Raw genomic sequence first — 19,380 nt, forward strand, 5'->3', positions numbered from 1 at the left:
GTTGCTTGATACTGTAATAAGAAGCTCAGCCTGTTTAGCATTCATCATCTTAATGTAAGTCTGTGTATTGTCTAAATATGACTGAAGATATTTAGATGGGTTTTGAGTTGCCTTACTGTTTCCTGTCAGCTCAAAGCTGTCTGTCCTTTCTGACCTCTGACATCAATAATACATTTTCACCCAGAGAACTTCAGCTCACTGGATAGTCTCTCCTTTTTTTGAGCATTCTCCAAAATGTTTGTATAGAAAAATCCCAACAGATCAGCAGTTTCTGAAATACTCAGACTAGCTTTTCAGGCACCAACAACCATGCCTGACTCAAAGTAAATGAACTTTTTTTAAAATGTTGATGTCAGTTTGAACTTCCAGGTCATCTTCACTGTGTCTACGTGCTTAAATGTACTGATTTTTGTGTTCACAAGCAGTTGAACAGATATACCTAAGAAAGTGGCCAGTGAATGTGTATTGGACAAGTAAGAGACAATTTTGCAATTCTTGAGCCCTCTTAATGCCTTCAAGTCAAAGATTCTTACAGCCTTTGCAGAGATTAAGTGTATCATGGTCAAAGAAAGCTCCCTGTGTAAGTTTAATAACATGTATTGATCTGGTATAACATGATAGGTCACAGCTTGCACCCAATAACATGTCTTTACTTTGCAGCAAGAGTCCCTTTTACTCCCTTTTTAAGCAATTACATTTTCACTTGAGCTTAAAAAAATATTACTAACTGTACAAGCCAGACAGTTGACTTTTGTTTATAATTAAGCACAATGTGGCAAAATATGAAAGGGATTAATGAACATTTTCTTGTGAATTGCAAATAATAAAAAGCATGCATATAAAAATCATATAAAAGCATTTTTGATGCTTTAATTTATTAGCAGTGTTTTAAAGCATTATGGAAAGGTATGTTTCTTAGACAATCCATACCTTTTCTTTACAGTGAAATGTAGTGTTTCGGTTATTTTGTCACGTGAATTTTTTGTTAATGTTGCTGAGTTTTTATTTTTAATATTTTTTATTCTTATTATTTTATTATTTATTTCATTATTATTATGTGTGATAAATGACTTGATAAAAGTCAATTTTATAATCGGCGTAGGAAGCTCCTCACTTTTCTCCTCCCGCGCTTGTCTGACGTCACTTCCGCCGCCCAGAAAACATGGCGGCTGCCAGTACCTGTGATTCGGTGCACACCCTGCCCAAAAACGTAGTCATTAAGACTGAGCCAGAAGCGGAGGATGTGTCGGTCAAGCGGGAGCCCGTCGTTCCTCTCATTGCCCCGGTCAGCGGACTCCAGCCTCTCTCGTGGTCGCAGGACCACCGCCTGGCTGTGTGCACCTCCAGTTCCCTGGCGGTGATGGAGCTGGTGTGCGACGTCCACAACAACAAACAGGACCTAACGCTGCACAGAACTTCAATCCCCGTCCCAGCCGAGGAATACAAACTGCGGGTAAGCGACCGCATACAGTCGCCTGTTACCTGCTAACACCAACACGTTATAAGAGGGAAACATCAGAACCCATGCAGCTCTGTAGCTTTAGCTTACTGAGCTGATGTGGTGTTTACAAGTCACGTGCTCCACTGTTTTGATTGGGAAACAATGACAACGTCTTCTGCGGGAAGCTCACCTTTATTTTATTTATTTATTTTTTAAATTTCAGTTTAGTTTGGGCTAGTTTAGTTTTTGTTTGAAAACGTAGGAGTACAGAGTGGGGAACTGTGGTGCTGCATGAGGAAGTCCGGAGTAGCAGAGAAGTATGTGGGGGTGGTGCAGGACATGCACGAGGGATCTGCTCTGAGCCCCTTCTGTTTGCAGTGGTGATGGACAGATTGATTGATAATGTCAGTCAGGAGTCTCCGTGGACTGTGATGTTTGCAATGACATTGTGAGAGTAAAGAGCAGGTGGAAGAGAGCCTGGAGAGGTGGAGGTATGCTGTGGAGCAAAGAGGAATGAAAGACAATACATGTGTGCGTGAGAGGGAGACTGGTGTAGAGCAGGGCAATATGACCAAAAATATTTATCACGATATACATTTGAAAATTTGCGATAACGATATAACTGATGATATAATTGACACTAGACAAAATACTTTACAACTCCACAACTTTATTAGTGAAAAAAAAAAACCATCAATGTATTTTCACTTAAACAAGTAGCTGTTTTTATGTGCATTAAAGTTATATAAAAATTAACAGTGGAAATGCAAATTCCTTGCTGACAGTTTAACCAAAAGGCATTTCCAGTGGAAATTGGCCGACATATCCTGAGCATAACCTTGTATAATATCCACAAAACTTATAAAGACGTTATACACGCACAATACGGTAATATTATGTCGAAGCGCAGTACGTATCACTCCGCGAGGCTCCTGCCTACGATAGCCGTAATGCTCCGACAATCCATCAAGCAGTTCGGGCCCCTTGAACTTTTCCACATTTTGTCACATTACAGCCACAAACATGAATCAATTTTATTGGAATTCCACATGAAAGACCAACACAAAGTGGTGTACACGTGAGAAGTGGAACAAAATCATACATGATTCCAAACATTTTTTACAAATAAATAACTGTAAAGTGGGGTGTGCGTAATTATTCAGCCCCCTGAGTCTTTGTAGAACCACCTTTTGCTGCAGTTACAGCTGCCAGTCTTTCAGGGTTTGTCTCTACCAGCTTTGCACATCTAGAGACTGAAAGCCTTGCCCATTCTTCTTTGCAAAACAGCTCCAACTCAGTCAGACTAGATGGACAGCGTTTGTGAACAGCAGTTTTCAGATCTTGCCACAGATTCTCGATTGGATTTAGATCTGGACTTTGACTGGGCCATTCTAACACATGGATATGTTTTGTTTTAAACCATTCCATTGTTGCCCTGGCTTTATGTTTAGGGTCGTTGTCCTGCTGGAAGGTGAACCTCCGCCCCAGTCTCAAGTCTTTTACAGACTCCAAGAGGTTTTCTTCCAAGATTGCCCTGTATTTGGCTCCATCCATCTTCCCATCAACTCTGACCAGCTTCCCTGTCCCTGCTGAAGAGAAGCCCCCCCAGAGCATGATGCTGCCACCACCATATTTGACAGTGGGGATGGTGTGTTCAGAGTGATGTGCAGTGTTAGTTTTCCACCACACATAGCGTTTTGCATTTTGGCCAAAAAGTTCCATTTTGGTCTCATCTGACCAGAGCACCTTCTTCCACATGTTTGCTGTGTCCCCCACATGGCTTGTGGCAAACTGCAAACGGGACTTCTCATGGTTTTCTGTTAACAATGGCTTTCTTCTTGCCACTCTTCCATAAAGGCCAACTTTGTGCAGCGCACGACTAATAGTTGTCCTATGGACAGATTCCCCCACCTGAGCTATAGATCTCTGCAGCTCGTCCAGAGTCACCATGGGCCTCTTGGCTGCATTTCTGATCAGCGCTCTCCTTGTTCGGCCTGTGAGTTTAGGTGGACGGCCTTGTCTTGGTAGGTTTACAGTTGTGCCATACTCCTTCCATTTCTGAATGATGGCTTGAACAGTGCTCCGTGGGATGTTCAAGGCTTGGGAAATCTTTTTGTAGCCTAAGCCTGCTTTAAATTTCTCAATAACTTTATCCCTGACCTGTCTGGTGTGTTCTTTGGACTTCATGGTGTTGTTGCTCCCAATATTCTCTTAGACAACCTCTGAGGACGTCACAGAGCAGCTGTATTTGTACTAGAGATGGACCGATCCGATATTACGTATCGGTATTGGTCCGATACTGACCTAAATTACTGGATCGGATATCGGAGAAAAATAAAAAAATGTAATCCGATCCATTAAATATCACGAAAGCACCTCACAAAACTTGCAACACGCCGTAACTCGCCTCAGAACGTTAGCACGTCGGAGCAGTATGCATCACGTGATAGAGCGGCTGTGGCATGCGGGACCTGTGGTGGTCTGGATAGCATGTGGAGCTTCGCTAGCAACCCAGCATTTCATCTCCGACAAAGTTATCCCCGAGAGAAGTAAAGCAAGTGTGTAAGTCCATCTCTGAATGTTTGTTAAGCTTAACAAACGATATATGGAGCGACTGCCTCTTCTTGCTGCTACTTCAATCATGAAACTGTTTAATGATCAGCTGATCGGCTTTTCTGTCGCGAGTCCGTGTCTCTAGTTTGCTTTTGGCCCACTTTGCACCAGAAAGAGGAAACCAGCGGCTGAACAACAGCAGCACGTTTAAGCTTGATAAGCTGTTGTTAGAATTTATTTAATATTAATTTCTACTCGAGGATCTTTTTCTACGTAGCTGACGCTGGTAACTGTGCAGGGGCGGAGCTAGCAAAGTTTAGCCAGGGGGGCCGATAGGGCATTAACAGGGAAAAGGGGGCACAAAGACATACTTTTCTTTCTTATTCTCATTTAAAATGTCTAGCTTTTAATAAATAATTATCTGACACCCAAAGTTTTAATTTGATGTAAAATGAATAGAAGTCCATTACTGTATATAGTGACTATTAAGTCTAATATATATACCCTAGTAAGCTATAGTACTTTTTCCTTTGGGAAGGTACCATCTGTGCAGTCTGCAATTTTGTTGAAGAAAGATGTTGAATCTATTTAATATTTTAATATATTGAAAAATAATTGATTTCTGCGCATTTTTTTTCACACTGCATCAAATTAAGGTTGATTACGTCGATTAAGCATCATGAGGTGGAGCGTGAGGGGTGGTTCCCTATTTTTTATTTATTTATTTTTGTTGTTGCTGGGAGTTGGAACCCTATTAGTTAGGTTGCTTAATATTTACGCTAAGTACTCTTTAAAATACCAGAATAGGGAGGATGGTGTAGGTTTAAGTTTATTAGATTGATCAGTATTGCTGAACTATGAAATATTTTTTTTTGCATACAGGTATAACAGAATAGCTTTAGTGTAGTTGTTGTTTTAAACTTGAGTATGAACTTATACAAAATGCAGCAAGATATTTAAAAAAAACAGTTTTGTTGATTAAAAAACACTATATCGGATTCATATCGGTATCGGCAGATATCAAAATTAATGATATCGGTATCGGTATCGGACATAAAAAATTGGTATCGTGCCATCTCTAATTTGTACTGACATAAGATTACACACAGGTGCACTCTGTTTAGTCATTAGCACTCATCAGGCAATGTCTATGGGCAACTGACTGCACTCAGACCAAAGGGGGCTGAATAATTACACACACCCCACTTTTCAGTTATTTATTTGTAAAACATGTTTGGAATCATGTATGATTTTGTTCCACTTCTCACGTGTACACCACTTTGTTTTGGTCTTTCACGTGGAATTTCAATAAAATTGATTCATGTTTGTGGCTGTAATGTGACAAAATGTGGAAAAGTTCAAGGGGGGCGAATACTTTTGCAAGCCACTGTAAATATGGATATAAAGGAAAACAGGAAGAGTTGACTGTAACTGCCTCAAACCATGTTAACCAAGGTTAATAGCTACTCTTATAGCTATACTAAACACACTGCAAGACAGTCATTCATTAACCGAGGAGCAAAAGAGAGTATAACTGCTAAACAGTTGACCTTAAGAGCAACTAGCCTTGAAACTCTTCAGGAGCTTTACAATATTGTCACATCATAAAACAGAAAAAAATGTTTTCTTGCTGGGATGGTTTATCTTCGGTTGAGCTTTTTAACCAGCTGTTTAAGGCCCTGCTTTTCCACCACCTTCCTGTCATGTAGGGTACAGCTAACTAGCTCACATCTGTCCACTTATGTCTACTAATCAAGGTAAACTAAATCAGCTGTTTAATGTTGTTTCTAAACGAGATTTTCAAACATTGCTTCATATTCATACAGGAAGTGGGAAATAAATAAACTCTTAGGTTCTTCCCTCAGTCTCCCTCGTGTCTCCTCTTTACATACAGTTGGACCCATAGGTTTTTGTGGTTTGCACCCTGTATTAAACCCTTTGTGTTTGCATTCATGAAGGCGTCTCTTGATTTTAGACTTTCACAATGGCAAGCGAATGTTCTTGACTCAGCTAAGTGCTGGTTTTTCTAGACCTTGGAATTAATTTTGTCGTCTTGAACTTCATGATGTCATCTTTGGTCTTTTTGTTTCTGAGTTGGGCAGTGCATTCTTTCTTTTTAAGAATGCACCAGGTTACTGATTTGGATTTGGTCACTGCTGAAGTTTTTTTTTTTTGTGTGTGTGTCTCTGCTACGTTTGTTTTGTTTTTCAACCTAGTAATGCTTTCTTTAACTTGCATGGGCACCTCTGAACAGCAGAACTCCATATCCTCGATTTGCTTAATTTGTTATGAAATAACAAAGGGACAGGTCTCCCCTGGCCATGAAACTGCTTGCCAGTGACATGAAACTGCGATTTGGGCGACAGTGCTTAAAAATGGCTGTACTCTAAACAGTTGATGCAGTATTTTTGTGAAACCCCTTTAAATGAAGGTGTATGAAGTATGCACTTTCGTCACATTACAGGCCTGAAGCACAAAAATGGCTTGTAACACATTCCCAATTGTTTGCATTGTGTGTTCAACTTATTGACCCATTAGCTTTGTGCAAGGCCTTTCAGAGCATGATCACTGCTCATAAATTATTAAAGTCATTGCTTCAGTAAATAAATAACATAAATAGGTGATCACAAACTGATATGTGTTACTCCTGTAACGGTGTTGATGTTTGTTTTCTCATTAAACAAATTGTGTACACATGTCTCAGAAAGGGAGCCAAGCTAATATTCACTTTTGTGCTATTAGTTTGGCAGTGGTGAATGTTTCTGTATTTTCATTATTTACTAAAGCGCAGGGAAGATAATCAAAGTAATAGAATACAAATGCTGATTTTAAACAAACAAAAAAACGAGAGAAACAATTTTGTTGCGGTAAATTTGTCTCTTCGCAGCTGCTCTTGTGTATAAACATGAGTGCTTTTAGGTTTCGTCTCCAGTCCAAAAATCCACTTGGCAGATACATTGTTGGACCTAGCTGAATTTTATAATCCACTAGGCACGGTGGCAGACAGGCAAAGTTGGTTTCCAGCTGTCAATGGCTGATATGAATAACTGCTTTTTAATGGGAGGTACTGAGCTGGGAGCTGTAGACTGTGGCTCACAAAGCATGGCTTGGTTTTTTTTAGAGGCCATGATATTGTCTGTATAATAGTACAGCCACCCAGGAGGCTGTTTTCTGTGGTGAAGCTGGGCCATGATGTTCACCATTTACCTAAAATGATCCTGCATTAAAAAAAAGAGATAACAAAACTTAGATATCTCTAATTTATTCATTGCAGTCTGTTTGGTTATACTGCGTCTATCCTGTTTGTCCAGTTTGTTGACATAAAACTTTTTCTAGGTTTTACTCGCTGTAGAGCAGCAATAATTAGGTGGTTATTTCATTAGATGAAGAACAGAAAATGGATCATCAGTGCTTTGGTAACAGTTTTAGCCTTTTCTGTGGAAATAAGTGGAAATACTACTTATTAAGCTAAAACCTGATGATGATTTTGTTGCTTAACAGAAGAAATAAATGATTGCTAAAAAGAGATCATTACAGCTAATTATATGTAGTGCTTCTAATGCTTTTTTAACATCTAGCAGTGCATACTGACATTCAGATGTGCACATAGAAAAATGATATATATAAGTGCATTTATATGTGAGATAAATGCACACTTTTTAAATAGTTTTCAAAAATACTGTTTATATGGTGCTTCTCTGTAAATCTTTGCAATATTGCAACATTTCTAAGGACTTTGTGGTAGGTCTTGAGTTGTAGCTGATGACGTTACTTCTGTTCTGCTTTCACTCTGCATAGTTTTCTTGCATATTTTGCAAAGTATTCAGCTCTTTTGGATGTTGTTGAAGTTGCTCCTTTTTTTCTGTATTTAATCATCATCAGAGGCTGATGATGTGGTTCTTGTGCTGTTGTTGTAGGTGCATAGGAATGTAAACATATGCCATCCCTATGTCACTGACACCAAGATATGATGCTTTTATATCACGTGAAAATTTTATATCTGTGTTATAGCAGATGCTATGATATGGCACGTTCCTTGTAGCCTGAGCAAGTCTGGCATGAAGAACCAGTTTTCTGCCTGTAGCAGGGTGTTGTTACAGTGGCCCCCCCAAGCTGAGACAACCTGTAAGAAAACAAAACAGGAAGGGCTGGGGCATGTTGGCTTGATGATATAAAATATCATAGTAAAGCCAATACAAAAGTGCTTTAAACCGGCCTTATTTTCAATGGCCAGCAGGGGCAACACCTGTGTATAATGTTTGTATGGGAGTCTATGGGAAAATCAGCCCTCTTGTGCCTTACTTTTCTGACCCAAGTTAATACTTTGCTGTTTGATTTTATGGGTCAAGTCATGGGGATTAAAACATCAAATTAATTTAGGCAATTATGGACATTTTTTGGAGTCAGCGGGATTATCCAGGTTACGCTCATTGGATGTCCACTCTGCTGATCCACCCTCAGCCCTCACATTTGGTCAAAGCACCAAAAATGGCAGTAGTGTAAACACACAGCTTTTCAGATGAAGTGTTGGTGGTTTATCAAATAAAACATTTCTGCACATGAAATTAAGAACAAACTTGACTTTATAATCCTTAAATATATGTTGTTTTTGCCTTTTAAGGTGGGGCCATCAGTAGAGCTGTCTGAAGCAATGGTGAAGTTCGCTACACATCCAGATCCCACAGTAAGGCAAGCATTTTTGGCCGACAGCGTGATCAACCCATCAGTAGGCGTGCACAAAGGAATAAAGTACGCCAGCTGGTCTCCGTTGGGTTGTGACTCGAGTGGACGCTGCTTGCTCGCTTGCCTAACGCTTGACCACAGACTTACCATTCATAACAGCCACAAGCGTCTTGAGTGGAACACGCTAGTTGATCTTACTAAAAAGTACAGCGAGAGGCTAAAAGAGCGGAATTATGCCAGAAAGGATGACAAGCTGCCGCAGACTAACCTACAGGACTTTGACGAGCTGCAGCGGCGTTTCCGTATGCAGACGCCTCTGAGAATGGAGTGGTCGAGTATTTACACGATTAAACAGGTTCAGCCGGACAACACGGGCGTAGACTTAGAGATGGTCCTCCTCGCTGTCTTGATGGAAAACGGTGACCTCGTCTTGTGGAAGTTTGTGTTGCCTTTTACGGATGGGGCAGATGTCACGTTTTATGACATCATCGAATCAGGCGTAACCAGACCAAGTGACTTAGCGTGGTGGGAGTATGAAAATGCAGATCGTCGCATGAGCGGCCTGATCGTCGGCAGTGAAGTGGGACCCGTCAAGATCATGCCAGTCAGCCTGTCGGGAGTGAAGGGGTACTTCACCCTCCGACACCCCGTCATCCTGTGGAAGGAGTGCGATGAAATCGCTGTTGAAAACCTCAAATGTGTCCCGATGATCCACCCGATACATAAATCCAGCTGCAGCCTCATCGTCGCATCACGTGGCTGCTACGTCTTTTGGTGTTTACTTGTGATTTCCCCAGCTGGACTAAATGTACACAACTCTCACGTGGCTGGGCTGCACTCCCTTCCTGTAGTCTCCCTAGCGGTCAGTCAACAAGGTGTCGCGGTGTACACTTGTTCCACAGACGGGTGGATTAAAAAGCTGACGCCAACTTTTACAGAGAGCACTTTAATATTTAAGCAGGAGGAAATGATGCGACCAGAGAACCTCACGGGGAGGAGGATACACGGGATTGCAGTGAGCCGCAACGGAGCATATATTGCACTTGTCAGCACGCAAGGTATGGTTGATGGCTATCATCCAGTTAACAGGACTTACCAGGTTCACTTTGTGACCTTAAAAACTCCAGAAGCCGCAGCAGCGTTGTTGCTCAGGTCCCCTACGCAGAACTTGTATAAAATGGCCGACCTGCTCGACCTGGTGAGGTGGCAGATTTTGAAAAACAAGTCCATCCCTGCATCACTGCAGGACGAGCTCGATCAAAAGATCCGGGAAGCGGACTCGCCTTACTTGTGGCGGTTCAAGCTCTTTTTGGTGCGAATACTTCACCAGTCACTGCAGTCACCTAACACAGAAAACAACTGGAAACCTGCAAAAGAGGGAAGCAAGGTGTTCATAAGAGATGAGGAACAGGAGCAGGAGGATGGAGAAGACAAAGAAGGTGCTGTGAAAGAGGAAGGTGAGCCCGGAGGCGAAAAACTGGAGAAGGAGGAAAATCAGGAGGAGCAAAGGGCAGAGGTACAGGCTTGGATGAACACCGTAGAGACTCACTTGATGAGAGAAAACATGAAGAAGGTGTTAGGGGTGGTGTACCTCAATACCTGGCTAGCAGAGAACATTAGCATACCCACCTGTGGCCTGGTGGAGTATCTCTCTAAAGACACCAACGACAGAGCATCAGAGGTAATGACTCACGTGTTATTTTTTTCTACTTAAGACACCACTGCACGTTCTTTTGGTTTGGTTTTCCTGAATACAGCGCTGTAAAAAGTATTTGAAAAGCTTGAATGTTTCAGATCATTTAAAAAATGTTAGTAGTAGTCAAAGGACAGAGTTTTTACATGATCATTTGAGTAGAACCTGTAGATTATAGAAACAAATTCAATGACATCTATCACTCTGGACAGTGTTACAAAACCATTTCTTAGGCTTTGGGGACTCCAGTGAACCACGGTGAGAGCAATGATCCACAAATGAGGAAAATTTGGAACAGTAGTAAACCTTCCCAGGAGTGGCCGGCCTACTAAAACATTTCATCAAAGACTTATCCAGGAAGTCACAAAAGAACCTAGAACAGCATCTAAAGAACTGCAGACCCCAATTACTTCTGTTGTTGCTTCATGACCCAGAAAATCCAATCCAAGCACCTAAATCCAATTGAGGTGCTTTGGCACGCCCATAAACAGGCCACCTTAGCTTGAAAACCCTTCAGTGCAGGTTGATTACAAAGAATAGTTGGCTAAGAATTCACTAAACTCATTACCAGTTTTCGTCATGATGCATTCTCAATCATCCAGGTAAGTAAATTTCCAAAGATTGATGCAGCAACAACTCCACCTCATTGTTAGTCCATTTAAAAAACTTGGTGCTTTTCCTCGACGTTTTTCCGCGATGTTTGAAAGAGCCGGAAAGTAAATAAACGGCAGACAGAAATGAGGCAGGCCGAATCGTCTTGTGTTTCACGCATGCGCAGTACTGGAACGTAAGCGTTTTCGGCCGTTTCAATGTGGATGCGCAACTCTGTGAAAATGACTGAAAACACAGTTTTCAAATCTATCCGGGCTAATGTGGACGTAGCCTCAGCTGACTGCAGGTTTCCTCAATTTTATAAACAGTACATTTGCATAATGACTGAAACCAGCCCATTACCAGTTATTGCAAATGTTTGATTGCAGTTACAATGGTTGTCAAGGGTGGCGCAACCAGGTAAGTTTAGGGGGCTACTTTTTCCATACAGGACCAAGAGGGTTTGGAAATTTTCTAACTTTTGTATTTACTCAGGTTATGTTTATCTGAAACATGCAAGTCTGGCAAATATGTAGGAGGGGGATACTTGTTAGATGTAAGGCTGCAGTGGAAGAAACTGTTCTTGTGCTGCCTTCTTTGCCTCCGCTATACAAGTTGGGAATGATTGCATTGGTTGCTTTCATTCAGACCCTTTGGTCCTGCATGCTTTGTTCTTCAGGTCCTGATTGGCCACATCAAGAATAAGATGAACAAGCAGACGTTCTCGGAGCGCTGCAGCCTGTGTCAGGATGTGCTGCCCTTCACAGACCACAAACAAACCATGTGTAAAAATGGACACATGTGGCTCAGGTATGCACAAAATTCTTGAACAACTTTAGAAACTTAAAACGTCTAAGGATGGTTGTTTTTCTTAGCTTTAGCCTGACAGGATGAGTAGGTGCACCGTTGGTTCAGATGCCACAGCTGAGCCTGAGCGTTGGGACATGAATTGAATCTCAATGCCGAACGCCTTCTTTGACGGTTTATTTATCTTCTCGGAGCAGTAATCAAGGCTCCTTCCTTCTGATATTTACCCATGCAGCACTCTCATCGTCTCATAAATATCGTCTGTCAAACATTTCTCCTGCCTGCTCTCTAGCTTGAACGTGGTGCCTCTGGTGGGCACTGAGGGGAAATCTGTGCCCGTCAGCTGCACCTCAGCACTGTTTCTGCTCTACTTTTATAATGCGTATATGTGTGTGTGTGACTGTCCCTGGCAGCCAGCTCTCTAATGTATTTCTTTCGGTCTCCTCCAGGTGTGCGTTGTCATACCAGGCCTGCCAGACGCTGACGTTCAGACGGTGCCTCCTGCTGGATAGCATCGCCAGACTGCCAGAGCCTGAGGGTAAGCGCCACTTTCCATCTCCCTCCACCTCCATTTCACAGTCGCGCTCTCGATCAGCCGTCTCCTCCTGTCACCTTCAACATCAGCCTCTGCCGCTCGGATCAATGCTCGACATGTTGGATGACTGAGCCACACAAACATAATACTTATTAACTGTGACTGATTGCAGAAATTAGCACAGCGTCTTTTCTTTCTTTTTAGCCAGTGTGCTTTTGTATTTTCTTATAAGGCAAGAGTTGAGTTACTGGTCACAAAGCTCAGTCTTGTCACTTTCTCGGCTAGGACTTGAAATGTGTAGCTGGGGAATTCTGAATGCTGGAGCGGGAGTAAGCGATCTTTGCATGACTGCTTTAAGGTCGGTCAGCTCAGTGGGAGGGTAGAAATGTGCACTGACATGCACGTGCAACAATGCAATTAACTGAATGGGTGACTACTTTTTTTCTTTTTGCTTGTGCTTGTGAATTACTGAAGGGGTTAATACTTTGATACTCAGGGGAGAAAAAAACAAAACTATCCGAGGTTCCAGTGAGGAGGAGACACGTTAGTCCTGATGTCTTAAGTAAACGATAACCTGGATTAGAAAAACCTGTTGGCAGTGGAAAGCTGATTTCCACTGCCATGTGTACAGTTAGATGGATTTCTAATCAGCCTGTTCACAACAGACTGTAAACAGAAACACAGGTGTGACAGCAGAGCTGCGGGATGAAAGAGGAGATGAATGCATTACATACATCATTACTATATAATGCATGTAAACATGTTTTCTGATTGCCTTTATATCTGAAATAATGATTGCATTCTGTTTCCTCATAAAAGTCCTAAAGGAAAGAATTAAGTTTACAAAAGCCTTAAGTATTGTCTCGAGCCCGCAGTCGACTGTGCAGGCAAGCCAGCAAAGGTTTCTGTATCAGTCTGGGGGTGTCCCGACCACAGTGACATTGCTGACTGCTGCTCACTCATTAGGTACGAGCTCTACATCGATTCTGATAAGGAGTCATTACAGTACACAATTGTAACATTAGAATTTAGGATTTAAATATACTGCTTAAACATAGGGGAATTGTACTGTATGCTAACAAATAATTGTTATCTTTATAATTGTTTTCCTCATACCATACGTTCCTCATACCTTCTTTATATTTTGACCATTACAGTAATAATTTGCATTCTTTTAATGGTCTTAAAAAGCCTGAAACGCAGAAAGCCTCGGTGAGTCTGTGGAACGTTTATTGCATCTAAGTAATCTGATTATCAGACGTTTACTATTTACTCAAACTGATTAAGAAGATTTCTGTCTGTGGTCATTGTGTCCAGTATTTCAGTTTCTTTAATTGGATTTGGAGAAAGTATGATTTGCTTCACATTAAATGTAGGAAACCCTCTTACATATTTATGTTCGGATATATTTGTAAGTTAGAGATCTTTGCTCTGCATTGGTTTTACAGTACATGTCTCTATGACATGTAATGTACACATCATCATAATAGCCTATAAATGGGTGGAGGTAAGCTCAATAATGATACAAATGAGAAAAATATATATTATTCTACATAAACACAGAAGTGGGAAAAGAGCAGGCTCTGTGGGTCCTGCAGGGGGAAAAAATGATCTCAGGTCTTTATCAAACCTGCCTGAGGGGCAGCTCTGCTGGTCATCCCAGCCTATCTGAGCTAATGAGTGACAGGTCTGTGCAGTTGTGGCATCTGTCAAAATCAGCATCACCCCCCACTTGTCTAAAAACATCTTTAGGATGTTTGCCTTCTTTATAGTTCCTATTTTACTATTTTTATTATTATCACAGCAGTTTCTGTTTGGAATAAAAACCCTTTTATACATGAAATTCTTAAAAACAATTTAGAAGCTCTATGTCTGACAACAAAAAACCTACATTAATATTAAATATATGGCATTAAATAATTAGAGATAAACAAACCAGCCATGTTGCCATCCTGAATATGCCCGAGACACTACAGTCTGTGCAGCAGACAGGAGGCCGTTTCACCAGCTGAGCCACTGCACATCATGTCTGTGAGATTTAACTTTAGTCGTGGGTGTTTTGGGATCACAAAGAAGAATTTTCTTTTCCCCTAAGTCCTGCCTCACTGATGAGTGTGAGATAATGCACTTTCACAGTAAACTTCCTAATTTAGTCATTTCTTATCTCTCACGTACTTCATTAGAAAGCCCTGTTCTATACTTCTACGTCAATAGCAAACATGAGGTTAAAATTAGTTTTTTCAGTATTGTACAGTGGGATAAATACAATTTTTAACCCGTTTTATTCATTGTGGGTTAATTTACTCAAGCATAGATGTTTTTGTTTAACCAGTGGTCAGAAACTCTGACAAATGTTATAGATGTTTTAGAAAAGTAAGCTGTTTCCTTCGCATTACTTCTGACAAATGTTGGAAGACGATGCAGACTGACCATCGCTTACACTTGTCCTGTCTTGCGTGTAGCAAGCAGCAGGAGAGAAGCATGCTCTCATTACAGGAAGTGCTTAGTTTGTCAGACCAGTGTGTGCAAGGGGCGGCTCACTTAATTGTGGTGTGTCGTGAAAAGTTTAGGGCTAAGTTTGTTAATTTTTCATCCATATTTTCTCACCTGAATTTTTCCTTTTGGTGCTTTGGTATTAGACTATGCATGCACGCTAACAATGAATTGTAATGTATTTTAATTAATGTAAATGACACTGAATAACAACTGTAAATGTGCAGGATAAAGCTTTAGCTTAATGTATGCGTACTTTTATATAACGTATTAGAATAGGCCGGCCTTCCAGTACCACTAATGAAGACTCAACAAAACACAAATAAAAATGTAGAGTTCACAAACAATAGTGATCATACCCCAGTTTTGAATGCTCAGCATATAAAAATGGTTATTACATAATTATTAAATATGTTTGCGTTGCAATCCATTTTTACTGTATCTCATCACCTACTTCTCCCCATCTTTTGATATCAAACCTTTTCTTTCTTTGTCTGAACTACAGTCCGTGTCTCGAGGGCACAACACATTACCTCGGCTGTTCCAGCTCAAACCTCACTTGTATATTATTATTTAGCGACATCCTTTTCTTAGGAATGGTGTGCACTATTGATTGTCCCACTTTTATTGCTTTAGTGGACAAGAACATTATCGATTTTTGTGTTTCTTATATAGAGAAAAGGGGTGTGGCACTACGCAGATTGCAAATAACGAGAGTACGACTGTGTTTGTAGAACGATCCTGTAACATATGCATGGCAGTGAGAACAAATTGGCCAGTGTGCACATTTAATGAATCCAGTGGTAAGTTTGCACATGCCCTTATTTTGTGCTCAATTGTATACTCGTAGTGCTTAATGAGGCCATTCTTTTGGGGGGGGGGGCTTAAATTGTACTCCTGTCACCCTTCAAAGTCTCTGATATTAATATATACATAACCACATTAAATGATTTTGTTGTTCGTAATCTTGAGTACAAACAGAAGTTGTTTTGTTTCCCCACAGATCCAGAGTGGATAAAGAAGATACTGCAGGCACCCTGCACGCTCTGCGACTCGCCGATGATCTAGAGCTAAACGATCATTAAAACCTCAGGGCTTCCCCGCGACCTTCAGAGCTTGCCGCTCTGACACCGGGTCCAATCTTGTCAGACATCACTGCTTTTTTTCTTTCTTAATTTGATATATTTTGTTCATGTTTTTATTACTTTATATTGGTATGTTAAAAGAGCAAATAAAACTCTTTGAATATTTGTTGAAACTCTTATTTCACTCCAGTTACAAAGTGTGCAGTGTGTGCTTCCTGCCTCTAAAGTTTTAAATTAATATTTTACCGAGGTAAAACATTTTGGAGTCAAACTTTACACATTTCTTTATTTTCCACTCCTCATCTAAAGCGAATTCCCACTCAGAGCAGTGTTTGGACAGAGATGCTCAGAAACAAAGTTTAAAATGTGGTTATATGTGGAGGTTTTTATTATTCAGTAGGACTTCAGGGCGCCATAAATAAGCTCCCTCATTTTCCTCATGTTGACTCTATTTCCAAACCTTTGGTGTAGTTTTTATTGCAAGTAAGTGGAACTTACTCTGCGAGTCCTATTTTAGTGGGTTTTTTCTTCTTCTCCTCTTTTTTTTTTTTTTTTTTTTTTTTTTTTTTTTTTTAGTGCAACAAATAATACACTCTGAATAATACATACTCTGGAAGAAACTCAACATACCTACTTTAATTGGCACTGTAAAACAATTTCCAAGCTCTGGGAGGAGGAGATTGAGGGTGGTGGTGCTCAGTCATTCTCTCAGATGAGGACTTCCGCTAATGTAAACGTAGAAGAGAAGAAGCGGCGAGGCAGATGAGATGAGCAAGAGGCAGGAAGAAAGCAAAAAGTGTGCTTAAAAACCCAGCGTGTCCCTCCCATGGGAGCCCGTTGTAATGAGATTCAGCAGTAATGAGGGACAGAACATGGCGCCAGATGTGATTCTAATTCTAATCAAGGACGGGAGGGTGGAGGTGATGGAGACGGGGGGTGTTAGGATAGAGAGCATATTGTTAAATACAATTAACCCTTTTTTCATATTTGGAGAGAACAAGGGCTGCGGGGTGGGGTTACAGGCTCAGCAGCGTGTTATCTGGCCCTCCTCCTTGTTGTGGAGACATGGAGGTCGGCTGCTGGTGATCAAAGAGGGAGCCGGAGCTGAGAGACCAGGCCGGCAGCAGAGCCTCTTCTCCACTGCGGCCTTACATCTCCAGGTCCGACAGGGGCGGGGTTGGGGCTGCCCTTCCTCTGGTGTCACCAGAGATGATAGCCTGCCCCCGGGCAAGGAGAGAGGAGGCAGCTCTGCTCCAAACTCTCGGGAGCTCATGAAAGGGAAGCTTTTTACTTTATTTTCCTAAGCCCACATTTCTCAGTTCAGTGGTGGCATTTATTGGCCCAAGACTCAGAAGACTCAGCGCATCGGTAGAAAAAAGGAGTGTCTCCCATTTTGCTTGAAATTGAATCGCTTATCACATTATCCTGTGCAGTGCTGCAGGAGATGCCCTGGACTATTGTATCATTAGTTTGCTTTTAAGCTGCATAAGGCAGTCCTTGTTTAAATGAACAGTGCCAAGGCTAATAAAGAACACAACTAGAACTCTCTTTAACTTCTGATGTGGCTTCTACAGTACTCCTCCTGAGGTCCACAAAGGGTTAAATGTTATTCCCGTGCTTTTACCCACAGATTTCCTTCCCTCGCCTCTGCTCTGTCCCAAAAAATTATAAGAACAGTCTTAAAAGTTTCTAAATTGATTAAACGAACGTGTCTGCAGACTACAACAGAGTGCAAAACGTGCACAAATGACTACTGAGAAAATATATAAATGTAATGACATTTTACTGTGAAGTTTTCTTCTGAAATTTGAAAGAAATCCTGCAGACCATGTGGCTGCAGCTCATTTTTATTTATTTTATAACCAAAAATGACAAAACTCTCAATAAGGATTGCTCAGTTTTGACTGGTTTTAAACAAGTCCATTTATTAGTCTTTTTCTGGCCCTTTTATCTACATCTTGTCTTCTTCATCAGTTTGTTTCAAACCATTGTTTATTTCCCTGTGATGTCCTTTGTGATTTGTTTGTTTTTTAAATGTCATACACACATAAAAGACACACCGTTTGTGTGTTTTTACACTTTTTTTGATGTGAGGTATGATGCGGGTTGCACCACTCAGCGTGATACGGCATTCCCCGGTGGAACTGATAAGCGCACTTTCCAACTTTTAAGCAACATGTAAAAAAAAAAAACCAAGTAAAAGAAAAAGTTATATTATTCATTCCAAGTGGAGCTTTGTGCTTTTCCACATTTGTTGTTATATTAAACATTTTCTGAAGAGTCAAGGAATTATGAGCCAAAAGCCCAGACTTCAGACTGCTCTGTATGCTCAGTTTCAAGGTGATCTTTCTCCTCTTGCCCCACTATGATGTCAGTGAGAGGGAATATTCAGATATTTCAGATACAACACTTAAGCCACACCCACCTCTTAGGAATATGGTTATCCAGGGTGCGATCACAGGCTAATGACTCTTTAATTAAGTTAGCCAGTGAGCTTGCAACATGCTTGGATTCACAGTCTGGTTTGAAACAGCAAAGATGGTGCTGTGAGAACATTCAGCTCAAGGTTTCAGGAGACTTCATTTACCATTAGGTGGCGTCACAGTGACTAGTTTTATAGTCTTCTATATAAGCTGTGGTTTTCATAGTTGATCAACTGAGGGGCTGTGCCGAGGCTCAATGTAAGGTGTATTCAAAGGTACTTTTGAATTTTGTATAATCCAAAGCTGGTGTAAAAATTTGGAGCAGAGGACAAAAATTTGCTCCTATATTTGCGCAGCTGCTGTCCTTTCTAGTGTCTCTTTTCACACTGCAGTAAGAATAGGATGGCAACCTCCAACTGACCAGGAAAAACAGTGGTTGGAGAGTGATTGCATTACTTTTTTTTTTTTTGCTGTCTCCATCAAATAAAGAAAAAGAGTTGAATGAGTTGTTAAGGTTTATGTTAATAGCTATTAGGTTTATCAAAAACAGTTAGCAGACTGACTCTGTCTTATCGCTATATTGACGCACCAAGTTGGTTTAAAGACCACAATTGACTGCGAGAGGTTGCAGACCTGGTTCCTGTCGTTAAAGTGATGATTTTAGAGGTAAGAATTTGCAAGCTGATTGCAAACTTACAGTGATTTTGGTTGTACTGCAGTCTGTAGTGTTTTCTCCTGGTGTGACTGTAGCCTAAGTTAAAGTAACTCAAAGCCTCGTATTTAGCTTTTCATTAGATCCGACTGTGGTAGGTTTGCAGTATGCGGTGCCTTCTTGGCAGTCAGGTTTCTTTTTATCAGCCTGGGGATTTGTTGCTCGTTGTCGTGTTTGTCAAGTGCAAGTGGCTCCTCAGGTTGTAATGTTCCTGTCACTGATAGGTGGAGACCAGCGCTGTTAGAGGTTAGCTGTGTTTGGTTGATCCTCCTCCTGCTTTAATATAATAATCCGTCAAAGAGCATCTCCACTAGTAATTACCTGCTTCCCCTCCCTTTCTCTCCCAGTGTCTTTGCTCTCAAGA

General features: G+C 41.1%; 1 protein-coding gene across 1 annotated transcript; it reads left to right on the forward strand.

The window, feature by feature from the left end:
• Positions 1-1,114: 1,114 nt before the first annotated feature.
• gtf3c4 (general transcription factor IIIC, polypeptide 4) lies at positions 1,115-16,047 on the forward strand. The gene is made up of 5 exons (XM_040000640.1): positions 1,115-1,453; positions 8,616-10,358; positions 11,641-11,771; positions 12,218-12,306; positions 15,800-16,047. Exons 1-5 carry the CDS (start codon positions 1,163-1,165, stop codon positions 15,862-15,864), a joined length of 2,319 nt encoding a protein of 772 aa, XP_039856574.1. The 5' UTR covers positions 1,115-1,162; the 3' UTR covers positions 15,865-16,047.
• Positions 16,048-19,380: the final 3,333 nt, after the last annotated feature.

The sequence above is a fragment of the Simochromis diagramma genome, unplaced genomic scaffold, assembly GCF_900408965.1.
Source record: "Simochromis diagramma unplaced genomic scaffold, fSimDia1.1 OVJJ01000596.1, whole genome shotgun sequence".
In the NCBI taxonomy this organism is placed as follows: domain Eukaryota; kingdom Metazoa; phylum Chordata; class Actinopteri; order Cichliformes; family Cichlidae; genus Simochromis; species Simochromis diagramma.